The sequence below is a fragment of the Dreissena polymorpha genome, chromosome 9, assembly GCF_020536995.1.
Source record: "Dreissena polymorpha isolate Duluth1 chromosome 9, UMN_Dpol_1.0, whole genome shotgun sequence".
Lineage (NCBI taxonomy): Eukaryota > Metazoa > Mollusca > Bivalvia > Myida > Dreissenidae > Dreissena > Dreissena polymorpha.
This window is the reverse complement of record NC_068363.1, coordinates 43502161-43520390: the sequence shown is the minus strand read 5'-3', so window position 1 is coordinate 43520390 and position 18230 is coordinate 43502161. Positions and strand designations below refer to the sequence as shown.

Here is an 18230-nt window from a genome sequence, read left to right as displayed (position 1 = left end):
ATCTTGTTATCTCAGGTGAGCGACTTTGGGCCTTTCAGGCCCTCTTGTTATAAAATACTAAAACCAAAATTGACACATTCTTGTCAATTCTTTTGTTACACCGGAATGGATCTATCTCTGACCTGCATAGCTGAATGTACTTAATGAGCAGATGATTGTAATGAAAGGAACATGACAGTGAGGAGTTTCAGCAGAATTATGGCCCTTGTCTGTGTCACCCACTTTTGACTAAAAAGTGGGTTTGTCTGTTTTCAAAAAATGGCTTTGATACATTTCTAGTTAAACTAATGTATAGTGTTGAGAATTACACAAAAAACACAACATAATTCATTAATTCTCAATGTGATTTATTGGGTTCAACAAATGCAAACCATGAACTAAATAGAACCCATACATCAGTTCTGCAAAATTACCAGCCACACTGTCAACCTGTATATTTATTTACTTGAACACATTTCTTGCATAAAACTCTATTCATTTCACATCACTTTGTAAATCAAAAAACAATTGAATGCAAGATAATAAACCAATGTTTTATTACAGATTTTAGTTTTCCTCCCTGTGGCAAAAATTGATTAAAATTGTTATTATACTCACATGAAGAGTAAAAAAATCCACAAGCTGTCATTAAACCACTAGCTTGCTCATTCATAATGTCTGCTATGAGAAATACAGTTATTTTTTCATGCAATAAACTGTAGGGATATTAAAATGTTGGGCATCATTTGGCACATGCATCTTACTAAATCTGTATCCTGTTTAGATTAAAAGTACTTAAGCTAGGTTGATTAAAATCTGTAGATAGAATGCCATTATAGGGAATACATGTGTAGACTTCATTTCAGTTTTTAAAATTGTGTTTGCCATGGTTACTGAATAAAAATTGGAAAAAAATGATGTTTATGAGTGAACAAAAATACAATGCTTATTGACTCAATATCAGCCTAAATACATATTTAATAGTAAAAGATAATTTAAGATATTTTACAGTAGAAGTGGTATTCTCATATTTACAATTCTAGTGGTTGAGAATCAATTTGTTTATTAACCAATACATAGTTGAATTAATCTAAAAAATAACTTTCTGTAATTATGGACTTTTGAGAATTGCATTGACTAAGATCACAATTCGCAAAAAATCATGGCCGCTATGCTAATACTCAAAGGCCATTAAGGTTATGTGAACAAAATGAAAGTGTAATCAAAGAATAAATTAATATCATTCCTTATTAATTTGTTGAAAATATTCAGAATTTAGTTACAAGTATACAGTATTGTTACATATGGCATGGCCAATATTGCAAACAAGTTTTAGTTAAACTGTCCTATAATGAAAAAAATGATAATAATTAATTAATCTGTCAGGGTTTATATATTAACTAGTATGTTAAAAATCTATATTAAAAAAATGACAATTTTGTTCTACTGTGTTTGTTTTTTCAGATAACTTTTTGCTTGTTTATTTCATGTGTTAACATTGTGTATTGTTGTAATTTGTGATATAAATTAAGCAACACATTTCAAGTGAAGAAGTTGAATTAATGGGAATGTAAAATATGCAGCCTTTTTTAAAACAATACATGCATGCCAGGGAATGCCATATTGGTGATATTTCCTTGTTATATTTTATTTATTTTTCAGAATGGGTCTTGCAATATCATTAGTTGCCTCAGTAAAAGAAAAGGTATGTTGATATAAAAAACCTGATACACTTAGTATAGAAGTTTGTATAAGTGAAATACAAATCATACATAATTATTTTATGTCATAAGCTAAGTGTTATACAATTCATGCATCATATTTGTGTTATGTCATAAGCTAAGTGATATACAAATCATACATAATACCACGAACTCTAGATGAGACGGATATGAAACGGGACCGTATCGGCAAATAGCTTGTCGATACTTTGTCACGTGACCGGTAGCTATCGATTAGCGTACATCGAAGCACCGAGGTTATACATTTTGATGTACCCACTCACGTCTTTTTTTAAATTATACTTTCATTTCTCGGCCGATTTTGACAAATTATATATCATTAGAAAGCCTACGTTACTTTGTTTTCAAATATATATAGGATCTGGCTCAAGTTGTCATATCATACCATATTTTATTAAACGAGTTCAGGAATTTTGTTACTAACGAATTTCCTGGACGAGTTTAATAAAACGTGGTATGATATGACAACGAGTGTCAGATCTTTTTTATCACATGCTTTTAAATGAGCAAATTAAATTAATATTTACGCAAACATAATGATTAATCTCGATTGTTGTTTACATTTTGTGACGTCATTTTACATTGCAACATCATTTCAGCAAAATAACAATATGCAATTGGTCAATAAAAAAACTAAGCCAATGTAAACGCTTAAAAATGTTGTATAACACATGTGTAATATAAAACAAGAGGGCCAAGATGGCCCTAGTTCGCTCACCTGAGAGGAGTCGGTTCATTAAATCCTTACCAAATGTCAAACTTTACCTAGATATTTACCAGACAAACATCCTGGTCAAGTTTCATCATTATTGAACTAAAACTCTGGCGCATCGAGTGTTTTTGTTTTTGTAAGATTTGACCTGGTTACCTATATTTTTAGTTGACCCCCCTAACCAAATATCAAACTTTGCTTACAAAAATAAATATTATGACCAAGATTTTGTATAATATAAGGAAAATTTGGAATTATGGCATTAATTATGAGATTTTGCTCATTATCAAACTTGATTGACTGAGATCTTTCAGCAACTTTGATAAAGAATGCTTGAGAAATTTGAATGCAAGAGTGTTTTCAAACCAAATGTGGACGGACGACGGACAAAGACCAATTCTAAAACCTCACCTGAGCAATCAGGTGAGCTTAAAAGTGTGTTTCACCGATCTGAGCCATTTTCCAACTTGTCCAAGAAATCAATAAAACCAATGTATTGACTAAGTTTCACAATGATTAGGCAAAAAATGTGACTTCTATAGTGTTTGATCACAAGGTTTCTCTCTAGTCATATAAGGGAAACTGCCCCACCCCCCTGGCGGCCATGTTTTTTTGACCGATCGGGACCATTTGCCAACTCATCTGGGTTCTATATAAAACCAATCTTTTCACCAAGTTTCATGATGATTGGGCAAATAATGTGACTTCTAGAGTGTTCACAAGCTTTTTTACGATATAAATATATGAAAACTGCCCCCCCCCCCTTCTAGAGTGTTCACATGTTTTCACTATATACATATAGAGAAAATGCCTCGCCCACTGACGGCCATGTTTTTTCACCGATCTGGACCATTTTCAATCTCGTCCGAGATATCAATAAAACCAATGTTTTGACCAACTTTCATGATGATTGGGCAAAAATTGTGACATCTAGAGTGTTTACAAGGTTTCTCTATAGCCAAATAAGGAAAACTGCCCCTCCCACTGGCGGCCATGTTTTTCAACGGACCGGAACCACTTTCCAACTCAACCAACATATCATTAAGGCAAGCATTTGACCAAATTTCATGAAAATTGGGCCAAAAATGTGATTTCTAGAGTGTTCACATTAATCCATTAATAAAAACGGAAATATACTGAAAGTTATATTTTTTGAAAGAGGAATTAATAAGCAACAAGATAACGTATAAACCAATACAATCGGATGATTAGTTTTTGCATAAAATTGAATTTACTACAGTAAGGGTCAAATACTTGATTCAGCTCCTGTCAATATACGCTCCGTATACAATACTTGTGTTATGGCATAAGCTATGTGATATACAAATCATGTATTATACTTTTGTTTAGCTAAGGGAAGCTTAGTGATATACAAAGCACGTATCATACTTATGTTATGGTATTAGCTAAATGATTTACAAATCATGTATCATATCATTCTGTGTTATGTCATTAGCTGTTAAGGAAAATACAAATCATGTATCATATTTGTGTTATGTCATTAGCTAAGGGATATACAAATCATGTATCATATTTGTGTTATGTCATTAGCTAAGGGGTATACAAATCTTGTATCATATTTGTGTTATGCCATTAGCTAAGGGATATTAAAATCATACATCCTACTTGTGTTATTAATTAGCTAAGGGATATACAAATCTTGTATCATATTTGTGTTATGTCATTAGCTAAAGGGTATACACATCATGTATCATATTTGTGTTGTCATTAGCTAAGGGATATACAACCCATGTATCATATTTGTGTTATGTCATTAGCTTAGGGATATACAACTCATGTATCATATTTGTGTTATGTCATAAGCTAAGGGATATACAAATCATGTATCATATTTGTGTTATGTCATAAGCTAAGGGATATACAAATCTTGTATCATATTTGTGTTATGTCATTAGCTAAGGGATATACAAACCATGTATCATATTTGTGTTATGTCATAAGCTAAGGGATATACAACTCATGTATCATATTTGTGTTATGTCATTAGCTAAGGGGTATACAAATCATGTATCATATTTGTGTTATGTCATTAGCTAAGGGGTATACAAATCATGTATCATATTTGTGTTATGTCATTAGCTAAGGGATATACAACTCATGTATCATATTTGTGTTGTCATTAGCTAAGGGATATACAACTCATGTATCATATTTGTGTTGTCATTAGCTAAGGGATATACAACTCATGTATCATATTTGTGTTATGTCATTAGCTAAGGGGTATACAAATCATGTATCATATTTGTGTTATGTCATAAGCTAAGGGATATACAACTCATGTATCATATTTGTGTTATGTCATAAGCTAAGGGATATACAACTCATGTATCATATTTGTTTTATGTCATTAGCTTAGGGATATACAACTCATGTATCATATTTGTGTTATGTCATTAGCTAAGGGATATACAAATCATGTATCAAATTTGTGTTATGTCATTAGCTAAGGGGTATACAAAACATGTATCATATTTGTGTTATGTCATAAGCTAAGGGATATACAAATCTTGTATCATATTTGTGTTATGTCATTAGCTAAGGGATATACAACTCATGTATCATATTTGTGTTATGTCATAAGCTAAGGGATATACAACTCATGTATCATATTTGTGTTATGTCATTAGCTAAGGGATATACAACTCATGTATCATATTTGTGTTATGTCATTAGCTAAGGAATATACAACTCATGTATCATATTTGTGTTGTCATTAGCTAAGGAATATACAACTCATGTATCATATTTGTGTTATGTCATTAGCTAAGGGGTATACAAATCATGTATCATATTTGTGTTATGTCATTAGCTAAGGGGTATACAAATCTTGTATCATATTTGTGTTGTCATTAGCTAAGGGATATACAACTCATGTATCATATTTGTGTTATGTCATTAGCTAAGGGATATACAACTCATGTATCATATTTGTGTTATGTCATTAGCTAAGGAATATACAACTCATGTATCATATTTGTGTTATGTCATTAGCTAAGGGATATACAAATCATGTATCATACTTGTGTTATGTCATTAGCTAAGGAATATACAAATCATGTATCATACTTGTGTTATGTCATTAGCTAAGGGGTATACAAATCATGTACCATACTTGTGTTATGTCATTAGGTAAGGGGTATACAAATCATGTATCATACTTGTGTTATGGCATTAGGTAATGGTGATGAAAATCATATATCATGTTTGTGCATTCCTCTGAATAAATTCGCTTTGGAACAGTGCACATTTGTTAACAGTTGACTCATCATGAATAGCAAATATAATTCACATTGCATACAATCTTATTGTCAGTATTGTTGTCCTTGAAGATCTGGTACCACTGTTACTGCTATTGTTTGTTCTTGAAGGTCTGGTACCACTTTAACTACCATTGTGTGTCCTTGAAGGTCTGTTACCACCCTAACTACCATTGTGTGTCCTTGAAGGTCTGGTACCACTCTAACTACCATTGTGTGTTCTTGAAGGTCTGGTACCACTCTAACTGATATTGTTTGTCCTTGAAGGTCTGGTACCACTCTAACTTATATTGTTTGTGATTGAAGATCTCGTACCACTCTAGTTGCTATTGTTTGTCCTTGAAGGTCTGGTACCACTCTAACTGCCATTGTGTGTCCTTGAAGGTATGTTACATCTCTTACTGCCATTGTGTGTCCTTGAAGGTCTGGTACCACTCTAACTGCAATTGTTTGTCCTTGAAGGTCTGGTACCAATCTAACTGCCATTGTGTGTCCTTGAAGGTATGTTACATCTCTTACTGCCATTGTGTGTCCTTGAAGGTCTGTTACCACTCTAACTGCTATTGTTTGTCCTTGAAGGTCTGGTACCACTCTAACTGATATTGTTTGTGATTGAAGATCTCGTACCACTCTAGTTGCTATTGTTTGTCCTTGAAGGTCTGGTACCACTCTAACTGCCATTGTGTGTCCTTGAAGGTATGTTACATCTCTTACTGCCATTGTTTGTCCCTGAAGGTCTGGTACCACTCTAACTGCTATTGTTTGTCCTTGAAGGTCTGGTACCACTCAAACTGTATTTGTTTGTCCTTGAAGATCTGGTACCATTCTAACTGCCAGTGATTGTTCTGGAAGGTCTGGTACCACTCTAAATGCCATTGTTTGTGATTGAAGGTGTTTTACCACTCTCACTGTATTTGTTTGTCCTTGAAGGTCTGGTACCACTCTCACTGCCATTTTTGTCCTTGAAGATCTGGTACCACTCTAACTGCCATTGTTTGTGATTGAAGGTGTGTTACCACTCTAACTGCTATTGTTTGTCCATGAAGGTTTGGTAACACTCTAACTGCAATTGTTTGTCCTTGAAGGTCTGGTACCACTCAAACAAACTGCCATTGTTATACCCCCACAAACGAAGTTTAGGGGGGTATATAGGTAAGAGCTTGTCTGTCGGTCTGTCGGTCCGTATTAAGTGTCCGCTCTCTTTTTAAAGTAGTTTTCATCCGATCTTCACCAAACTTGGTCAGAAGTTGTATCTACATGATGTCTAGGCCAAGTTCGAACATGGGCCTTGTCGGGTCAAAAACTAGGTCACGGGGTCACTTAGTGCGTTTTAAACATTCAGCATGTTGTCCGCTCTTTATTTCAAGTAGTTTTCATCCGATCTTCACCAAACTTGGTCAGAAGTTGTATCTAGATGATGTCTAGGCCAAGTTCGAACATGGGCCTTGCCGGGTCAAAAACTAGGTCATGGGGTCACTTAGTTCGTTTTAAACATTCAGCATGTTGTCCTCTCTAATTCAATTAGTTTTCATCCGATCTTCACCAAACTTGGTCAGAAGTTGTATCTATATGATGTCAAGGCCAAGTTCGAACATGGGACTTGCCGGGTCAAAAACTAGGTCATGGGGTCACTTAGTACGTTTTACAAAGTTGAGCATGGTGTCCGCTCTCTATTTCAAGTAGTTTAAATCCGATCTTCACCACACTGGGTCAAAAGTTGTAACTAGATGATGTTTAGGTCAAGTTCGAACATGGGCCATGCCGGGTCAAAAACTAGGTCACAGGGTCACTTAGTGTGTTTTAAACCTCACCATGTTGTCCGCTCTCTAATTCAAGTAGTTTTTATCCAATCTTCACCAAGATTGGTCAGAAGTTGTATCTTGATAATGTCTAGAGCAAGTTAGAATATGGGTCATGCTGGGTCAAAAACAAGGTCACGGGGTATCTAAGTGTATTTTAAACCTCACCATGTTGTCCGCTCTCTACTTCAAGTAGTTTTCATCCAATCCTCACCAAACTTGGTCACAAGTTTTATCTAAATGATCTCTAGGACAAGTTTGAACATGTGCCATTCCGGGCCTAAAACTAGATCACGGGGTCACTTAGTGCGTTTTTTAACATTCAGTAGGTGTCCGCTCTCTAATTCAAGTAGTTTACATCAGATCTTCACCAAACTCGTCATAAGTTTTATGGAGATAATCTTAAGGCCAAGTTAGAACATGGGCCTTTCTGGGTCAAAAACTAGGTCAAGGGGTCATTAGTGCGTTTTAAAAATTGAGCATGGTGTCCGCTGTTTTTTGTGAAGACGACATGCAAAATATTATGTGTCAATGCGGCATGTGACAAAGCTCTAGTTTGTGATTGAAGGTCTGTTACCACTCTAACTGCCATTGTTTGCTCTTGAAGGTCTGGTACCACTCTAACTGCCATTGTTTGTCCTAGAAGGTCTGGTACCACTCTAACTGCAATAGTTTGTTCTTGAAGGTCTGGTACCGCTCTAACTGCAATTGTTTGTCCTTGAAGGTCTGGTACCACACTAACTGCCATTGTGTGTCCTTGAAGGTCTGGTACCACTCTAACTGCAATTGTTTGTCCTTGAAGGTCTGGTACCACTCTAACTGCCAGTGATTGTCCTTGAAGGTCTGGTACCACTCTAACTGCCATTGTTTGTCTTTGAAGGTTTGGTACCACTCTAACTGTATTTGTTTGTCCTTGAAGGTTTGGTACCACTCTAACTGCCAGTCTAAAGGCCGTGGATGTTATAACACCAACTTGACTGACAGAGGAGGCTGTTGTATCTGGTATAATGAGCCTCAGGTGGGTATTTTACATATTATATGTTTGGTTTATAAATTTGTTGATTACATATGTATCATAGCACTGATTACTTGTGTATCATAGCACTGGGTGTTGTGTATATTTGTAGTGATTAAATGAGGTGTCTGTTAGTACAGCACTGGGTATAATAATTAAATCAGAATGTAAAAAAAAAAGTTTTTAGGTTTGATACTTTTTGCTAGTCATAAATATCTTGATGATTTCAGTTGCTTGCAGACGTAGAGGACCATCTAGATATTACCATCGATCAAATCCAACCAGACATTAAAGTACCTATTAACGAATTTGATGGTAAAGTCACATATGGACAAAAACGCAAAAATACAGGTTGGTTGATTATTCTGAGCCATTGGTGTACATTATTGCATTTGTATGAAGTTCTAAAATAAAGACGTTTTTTTACACAATCGTTGTAATGTATAAACTAGAATAAAGTATAAGCAGTCGGCATAACGGATATCATGTAGACGCATTTTAAGTAGTTGAATACGTTTAAAATGATGTTTTTCAGTTTTTATGTACCATTAATTTTTAGCTCGACTATTATATATGAAATATATATAGTGGAGCTATCCTACTCACCCCGGCGTCAGCGTTTCCGTTTCCATTTCTGTTAGCGTGCAAATGTTAAAGTTTACGTCCTACCACAATTATTTTCATTGTCCCTTGACATATTGCTTTCATATTTTGCATACTTGTTTACCAACATGACCCCAACCTATAAACAAGAGCAGACAACTCTATCAAGCATTTTTTCATGTTGTTAAAATGTGCGTACTATCCCGGATATTTTCAATGTCCCTTGACATATTGCTTTCATATTTTGCATACTTGTTTACCATCATGACCCCAACCTACAAACAAGAGCAGACAACTGTATCAAGCATTTTGACAGAATTATTGCCCCTTTTATACTTAGAATATGCATATTATTGATTAATCTATGTTAAAGTTTGCGTACTACCCCTAATATTTCCTGTGTCCCTTGACATATTGCTTTCATATTTTGCATACTTGTTTACCAACATGACCCCAACCTATAAACAAGAGCAGACAACTGTATCAAGCATTTTGATAGAATTATGGCCCCTTTTATACTTAGATAATTGAACATTTTGCTTAAATTGCCATAACTTCTTTATTTCTGATCAGATTTTATTAATACTTTGACAAAACAACAATCCCTGCCCCCCCCCCCCCCCCTCAAAATTTTCTTATTATTTTTTCCTTTTTTTTTATTTTTGAAAGATCATCTTATAAATGACCTGCACACCCCACATTAAACTATACCCCCCTCTCACCCCCCTACCCCCCCAAAGAAAAAGTTTTTTTTTTACTTTTTTTTTTTTTAAAGATCGTCTTATAAATGACACCCCACATTATACCCCTCTCTCAACCCCCCCCCCCCTCAAAAAAAAAAGTTTTTTTTTCCTTTTTTTATTTTTGAAAGAATTTATTAAATTATTGAATATGAACAATTTCTCCATGATGTCTAACGTTATACTGTCAAGCACTCGAATAGTCGAGCGCGCTGTCCTGTGACAGCTCTTGTTATAAATTCTACTAACATTTTGTTGTGGCAGCATTAAATTAAATTTGCCTGCAAAATGTAAAATGATTTTTTCAAGTCTTATTGTTGAGTATGTACCAATTAAAAGATAAGATCAATTTAGCTTACGCAGGAAAAGTGTTGGCATGTTAAAGGTCTGACATAAAAATGTCGAGATACTGTAAATTATTGAAAATTTTCCTGAACCATTCAAATAATAAATTTCTAAGCCTTAAATACTTGCTGATAATTATTTGCACTTAGACATTACAACAGTACATTTCATTATTTCATCAGTCCTTATTACTTTGTGGATACCTTTTTGCACATGAGCTTATAAATTCCTGTCATTTCATCAGGCTGCACACCTGATACTTGCCAATACGTTTTTGTGCATAAGGCAATGAAATCCCATAATTTTATCAGTTCTGATTACTTAGCAATAAGAATTGAGTTCACCTGAGAACTTATGGGGAGCAATTGTAGCAGGTGGCTGTAAAGCGTTGTTGACATGGTCTGTCATAATGTGTCAACAATTTGCTTCATATAACATCTTTGAAACTCCTCTGCAGATTTTTATGAAACAGGAAAGATCCTTTATTGACACTCTTTTAAAGTTTGGTTCTTGTATGTTGTCACTAAAGCTTTAAATATAGATTATAAAATTTGAAACTTATAAAGCTTCTGCTCTAAAACCACCGAACTCAGAGGTGAACAGTTGTGTTATAAAAAATGGTATCGGGGTCCTCTTAAAAATTGGTTCAAATAATTCCTCTGGGGTAAAAAAAGGCCAGGCCTGGTAGGAAACATATTTTCCTAATATCCATATAGAGTTAACATTTTCTACTCTGAAAACACAAGGCCCAGAGGTGCAATATGTGTCTTGTCTTGTCATATCTTTAATGATATCATATTTCAGTGTCAAGTGCCAGTTAGCAGTCCAACCAAGTTTGTTTGACAATTTTTGTTCATATAGCCCTAACTTTATGGTTTGTATATGGTCTAAATGTTTATCTTCAACAATGAAGGTCATGTCCGAATCTGGATTTTATGGGGAAACATATTAGATCACCAGATCAAGTCTCAAAATTGGGGTCTGTGAACTCAAGTTAGTAATTCAGGGCAATCATGGCCGTCTTGATATAACTTGCAATACCTTGACCATCTTGAGCCAATCAAACCCAGCCATATCATCAGTCTTGAGTACATGCCCAAATGATCGCAAGTCGAATATGTACATTTTTAGGTAGTGGTTACGAGGGTCATGTGGCCACCCTGGCGCCGGCCGTCATGGAGTTAGCGCGTCTGGAGAAGCATGCACAGACCTCGTACATCAACCTGAAGTACAAGAAGATGTCCTGGACGCGCTAGGGAGGAGGAGGGTTGTGGTCAAACGTAAATTATCAACACAAAAATCACTACATATGTATCTCATTGATAGTGGTTACGATAACCAGCATTTAAAGAAGAATTCCAGGATAACATTGAAAAGAGTGTGTTTGTGGCTCAAACATCAGTAATCCAAAAAAGCATAAACAGGTACATTGCATAAGTAGTGGTAATGTTTGATGTGTAGCTTTAAATCTTTTTCACTCACAAACCTCTTACATTATCATGAACATAATACAAAATACTGGATAAAATATGAAAGATGATTGCTGTAGCAATGTTAAGAATTGAAGTGCCTAGGTACTGCATCCCTCTGTGAACACTGCTAGGTCAACCATCTATAATCTGTACATGCAAATTCATCCCATTGGTAGTGGTAACTTGACATAGTAGCAAAGCATGTATATTAGGATGAAGTTCAAGATGTCCATGACGAGATGAGCTATTGACTGTGGCAATTTACTTCTTATTACAAATTGGACGTGTTAGTTTATTGCTTAGATGACTGTCTAGTTTTAGGTCAAATGTAAAAAATCTTCTGATGCATGCGTCTTGAATAGATCTGTTTATGTTTTATGTTTAGCTTAAAACAAAGTATTTGTTTAAGGAGTGAATTAAAAAAAACCCAGTTTGTTTCTGTTTTGTATCATAGTTTGATTTGAGGGAGTCAGAAGACCTGTTGTTTTCATTTATTGCAATAAACATTTGCACTATTAGTTTTTACAAAGTAACGCGTAAAACAAATTGCAGTGTGTGTGTGTTGATGATGCTAGTAACGATGTCCTCCTGATTCAGCTCGAGTTTCACTTAATGTTTATATATGTTAATAAACATTTGATGTTTTAAACTCAAAGAAGCATTGAGGAATGAAGCTTAGCATCAGAGATCTTTCATAGTCTTGTCCAATGGGGGTTTGTCCAAGTTTTTTTAATTGCTTGTTTGTCTGTATGTCTGTCTTGATGTGCAGTTATAATACGAATATAACAATTTAAAGTTCCCTGTTAATGGAGTAATTCATTTGGATCAATAAATAAAGTATACTTTACCATAACATTGTACTTAAATTAATTTTATCTATAATATGCAGCAAAGATAGTAATAAGTTAGTGGGTATGATCACACCTACATATTAATAACTTATATTCACTGATTGGACTTGAAATGTAAATGGCACACTTTTACATGATGGCTGCTCAATTAAATAATTTGAGCAACCATGAATCTAATCACTGTCATCTTACATGACAAATTCAATCAGTGGTTCATAAGTTATCTATTGGAAGGTGTCATCACACCTTACTAATCTTATCAATTCTTTGGAGGAGTTAATGACTACACATTGAGAGGTGTAAAGTCCAGACTTAGAGGATGTAAAGACTAGGGGTGTAAAGTCAGGGGGTGTAATGACTACACCTTGAGATGTGTAAAGTACAGGCTTACAGGGTGTAAAGACTAGGGGTGCAACGTCAGGGAGGTGTAATGACTACACCTTGAGAAGTGTAAAGTCCAGGCTTACAGGGTGCAATAACTAGGAGTGTAACGTCAGGGAGGTGTAATGACTACACCTTGAGAGGCGTAAAGTCCAGGCTTAGAGAGTGTAAAGACTAGGGGTGTAACGTCTGGGAGGTGTAATGACTACACCTTGAGAGGTGTAATGTCCAGGCTTAGAGGGTGTAAAGACTAGGGGTGTAACATCAGGGAGGTGTAATGACTACACCTTGAAAGGTGTAAAGTCCAGGCTTAGAGGGTGTAAAGACTAGGGGTGTAACGTCAGGGAGGTGTAATGACTCCACCTTGAGATGTGTAAAGTACAGGCTTACAGGGTGTAAAGACTAGGGGTGTAACGTCAGGGAGGTGTTATGACTCCACCTTGAGAGGTATAAAGTCCAGGCTTAGAGGGTTTAAAGACTAGGGGTGTAATGTCTGGGAGGTGTAATGACTACACCTTGAGAGGTGTAAAGTCCAGGCTTACAGGGTGTAAAGACTAGGGGTGTAACGTCAGGGAGGTGTAATGACTTCACATTGAGAGGTGTAAAGTCCAGGCTTAGAGGGTGTAAAGATTAGGAGTGTAACGTCAGGGAGGTGTAATGACTACACCTTGAGAGGTGTAATGTCCAGGCTTAGAGGGTGTAAAGACTAGGGGTGTAACGTCAGGGAGGTGTAATGACTACACCTTGAGGGGTGTAAAGTCCAGGCTTAGAGGGTGTAAAGACTAGGGGTGTAACGTCAGGGAGGTGTAATGACTGGATAGGGAAGCTTGGATTGTTTCGACCCCAGTTCTGAAAACTGAAATGCACTGATAATTGAAATGCCTGTTCGTTCTGACAAAATGGAATGCAGGAGTTATTCAAGAAACGACATTGGCAGGTCTTATTTAATCAAGTTGTGCGAATTTTTGTTGTTCAATGAATGTTTACTGCTGGTGGATTGTACCCCGGGTACTCAAAAGTATACTTAAATGTACCCCAGGTATATTAAAACGTTCCCGTTAATGCTAACGCTAAATTGGTCATTTTCGGCTTTTTCCAAATAAATTATGTTCATATTTATGTCAATATATTGTAAAATTGCATCAGAATTATAGAAACTCTTACTGAAAGAAATTTAAGGCAGGTTTTGTTCAAAGAGAATTTGGTTTCTTATTCCGTAACGCGTTTTACGACAGCGGATTTGGTTGGGAATAAAACTCCGGTTCAGTCTGAATTGTCGGGGTACGTTGTAGTAGCACATTACAGTATACTTAGAGTAACCGGGGTACATTTAAGTAGTACCGAGCCGACAACGACCAATCGAGCTCTACTGCTGATGTAAGTTACTGGGAGTCTTTGTCGCGCTTTGGGGTATTTTAACATGTTGCCTGATAGCGGCTTTTTCAACAAGTTATATAGGAAGAAACAAAACAGCTGCAAAAAGAAAAAAAAGAAGTCATTATAGTGTTACCTCGGACATATGTATAGTTTTGTGATAGATAAAATATAACAAGAAGAACCTAATATACAATTGCAACAAAACATATATTTCGTTGGTGTTATGACAGCAGAACACAATTACAGTAAATGCGACGTATAAATATGCCCAGAGAGGAACTGAAAAACTAGATTCTCAGTAAAAGCTTTAAATGGTTGATTCCAAAATAATGTATTGGCTGTTTTGGGAACACACAATAATATTAACGCTATCGTCAAAGTATTTAGTTCGGTTCAACTGGTGCTCTATTTTTATGCCCCCGGTAGGGTGGCATATAGCAGTTGAACTGTCCGTCAGTGTGTCAGTACATCAGTATGTGTGTAAGTTGGTCTGTCCGTCCGTCCGAACACTTAAATGGCCATAACTTTTTCAATATTGAAGATAGCAACTTGATATTTGGCATACATGTGCATCTCACAGAGCTGCACATTTTGACTGGTGAAAGGTGAAGGTGAAGGTCATCCTTCAAGGTCAAATGTCTAATATATGGCGTCCGTCTGTCCGTCCAAAAACTTTATCATTGGCCATAACTTTTTCACTATTGAAGTTAGCAACTTGATATTTGGCATGCATGTGTATCTCATGGAGCTGAACATTTTGAGTGGTGAAAGGTGAAGGTCATGGTCACCCTTCAAGGTCAAATGTCAAATATATGGCGTCTGTCCGTCCAAAAACTTTAACATTGGCCATTACTTTTTCAATATTGAAGATGGCAACTTGATATTTGGCATGCATGTGCATCTCACGGAGCTGCACATTTTATGCCATGTGTGCATTAACCTTTCAGAAAGCAAATCGTTCACGAATGCATTTGTTGCATGTAAATACATTTCTCCGGAAGACTGGTTTAATAGACATTTTGCATGAAACGCCATTAATCTAACAACTCTCAAACTCAGAATTTATGGTAACGAGGACAAACATCAACTGTTTTAAAGTGTCTAAAACAAACAGTACGTATTATGCATGAACACAATATACGTGATGCAATCCCTGCAATTTTCTTAGAAAAAATAGGGGTAAAAAAACACAATTATATCAAGTTAGTGGTTGTCATTTTTTTGTTTCAGGAGAGATACTACTAAATCGCGAGATGAAATTAGCCGTGGGTATCTTGTTCGTCAAACATTTCTTACATAATGACGTGAATTAGCGGTCGTCTAAGTGCAAGTAATTATTAACATGTCTGTTTTACACAACAGGGTAATCTGACGTCGAAGTATATGGATAGGTTTTATTTATTTTCCCGGAGGGCATGCATAGCATAACATATTTCATTTTTTAGTTGGTAAGCGACCAGCTTATGTTGTTACTCAAATTTTTATGTCGGTTCGGCTTATCTACGGAGAGCCTACTACCTGCCACATCCGCGCGAGAAAGAGTTGTATAATTTATGTAACAGGTTCGAGTTCTCCAACTATGTTCATTCACAAATGGAAACATTATATGAATATCGTGTTAAATGTAATAGTTTCGAACGGAGCTTATATAGAAAAGAATCAATAAATAATGACTGTATTATACATGTCGCGGAAGAGATTGTTTATGAATGTTTAAGATTGTTTATGAATGATTAAAATAGTCCACTTTCTGCTGCGTCTTCATGGCGTAGTATTTTTCTCAGCCCATTCATAATCTGAGGCTATTAATAGATGCGGCTGCTGATAAACAAGGGAGAGTCCAATTGCATGGGTGATAACAACGCAATAGTATCAGGTTGCGCTTGTTAATCTGAGGCTATTATTAGATTCGGGAAAACAACGCAATTGTATAAGGTTACGCTTGCTTATATTCTCAATTTATAAAACGTTGAACATGAGTTCAACAATAACAGCAGGGATACGATAGACAACAACAAAAATGCTTCATAATCGCTAAAACCGAATATAACAAACAATTTAATATAACACGAATGATCTGTTTCGTTACCTCGTTCATGCTTGGATTTCTGGGAAACGTTCTTTTGTTCTCAACAGATAGCGGCGATCTTTTGTATTTACGGGTGCTAACAACGCACAAGTAGAAGGTTAAGCTTGTTTATATTCACAGTTCTCAATTTATAAAACGTTGGACATAATTTCACCAGTAATAACAGGCATACTTTAGACAACCTAAAAATGCTTTATAATCGCTAAAACCGAAAACGACTAAATAGAACAGGAAATTTCTTTTTGAAATGTAGACGGCGTAAACGCTGACTTTGAAATAAAGTTTGCAATTTACTTTCCTAACTAAATAAATAAAATGAAAACACAAGTTTAACTGTTGTGTTTTTTTCTCACTTATAAGTTGCATATTCACCGCATGAAATGTGTGTTGTCAGTGTCAAACCACACATTAGTGTAAGAAGATAAAAAAATATACTACGGGAGTGCACATCATTTGTGTCTTCACATGCCTTATTATGAGTATATTTCTTCACTATCAAAATATATCGTATGCTAATGTTTGATTTAAACGCAGTTTTCTTTCGACACATTTAAATCACACTTTCATAGCCGCGTCATGCGAAAATGGGTCTTATGCGTTTCGACCAGCGTTTCGTAAACTAAACATGTGCATTTGCGCAGTCAGGTCAGAGGCTATGCTGTTCGCTATAAAATCACTCAATATGTTATGGTCTCATTATGTATCCCCTGACCAGACCGACAGAGGAGCAGATTCATTTGGCTATATATATATATATATATATATATATATATATATATATATATATATATATATATATATATATATATATATATATATATATATGTGAAGGGCGCATATGGAATAAGACCCACGTTCGCATGGCGAGGGTCATTAAAAATCTCATTGCGAATTGTAAATGGCACATTTTAGCACAATGCTTTTCGATACAAAATTGAATTCAAAATAGCAAACTTGTAAATAAGGGCAGCCTATCCATGCGTTCAGGAACGATTTCCAGACGTGCTGAAGGAGTACGGCAACATTGTGGTTGGATAATTAAACGATTTTCTTCTTATCGTGACACTATACTATTTTGGTAATGATTGTTTTCTCATCTTGAAAACAAAACTGAAATTCTGCAAAATAGATTTTAACGCGTAATAGCAATTGGGCCACAATTTGTGTCGTTTGGACATTCAGAGAGTAGTCCGGAATTCCTTACACCGAACAGTGCTACATCCTTTGCGCTGAGCACAGACACAGTGATGTTGCCAAAGTTAAGAGGTTTTATCTCGAATCAGCCTATGAAATATTCGAAAATATTCATGCGTGTTGCTGGCGTTATGTAAAAGTCATTAAGATAAAAATCTGAGTAAAACAGCTATGCCGAAAAAGCGCGTGAGTGCTCTATACCTATGTTAAGGTAAGAGTTGTTGACACCGTGTGAACTGCTAGGGTTACAAGTAATGCATAAACAACAATGTACGGGTCAACAAAGCTGTCTTGATGACTACCTAATTCGCGAGTAAAAAGTATTGCTCGCAAATGTATTATTTATTTATTTTCATCAATGATCTTGTATATTTTGAATTTGTATATGGTGTCAAAAATCAAAAGTTTTGTAAAGTGAATTTTCATCATGAAATTATATTCTTAGTGAGACAGGTATTCGATATTCCAACAATATTCATTTAATATGATGGTGAATGCAAATTGTCTTTATATTCAGTTCTCACTGCCATTTTCATCATACTTTCTATGCTTTCAGAACGTCCAAAAAGGCCATGTTGTTTTATTTTGTCTAAGTTATCTCTATGAAATAAATAGGATGATAAAAAGTGCACACAAAGCTCGACCCGTGCGTT

At 35.6% G+C, this 18230-nt stretch overlaps 1 protein-coding gene across 2 annotated transcripts in view; it reads left to right on the top strand.

Moving 5' to 3' along the window:
- The window catches only part of LOC127843809 (ATP-dependent RNA helicase DDX1-like), an 81275-nt gene extending 68737 nt beyond the window's left edge, over positions 1–12538 (top strand). For both annotated transcript variants that reach the window (XM_052373621.1, XM_052373622.1), the window contains exons 20-23: positions 1642–1684; positions 8430–8528; positions 8756–8876; positions 11345–12538. In XM_052373621.1, coding sequence (XP_052229581.1) covers positions 1642–1684; positions 8430–8528; positions 8756–8876; positions 11345–11469 — 388 coding nt within the window. In that variant the 3' untranslated portion in view covers positions 11470–12538. The remainder of the gene's footprint in view (positions 1–1641; positions 1685–8429; positions 8529–8755; positions 8877–11344) is intronic.
- Positions 12539–18230: the final 5692 nt, after the last annotated feature.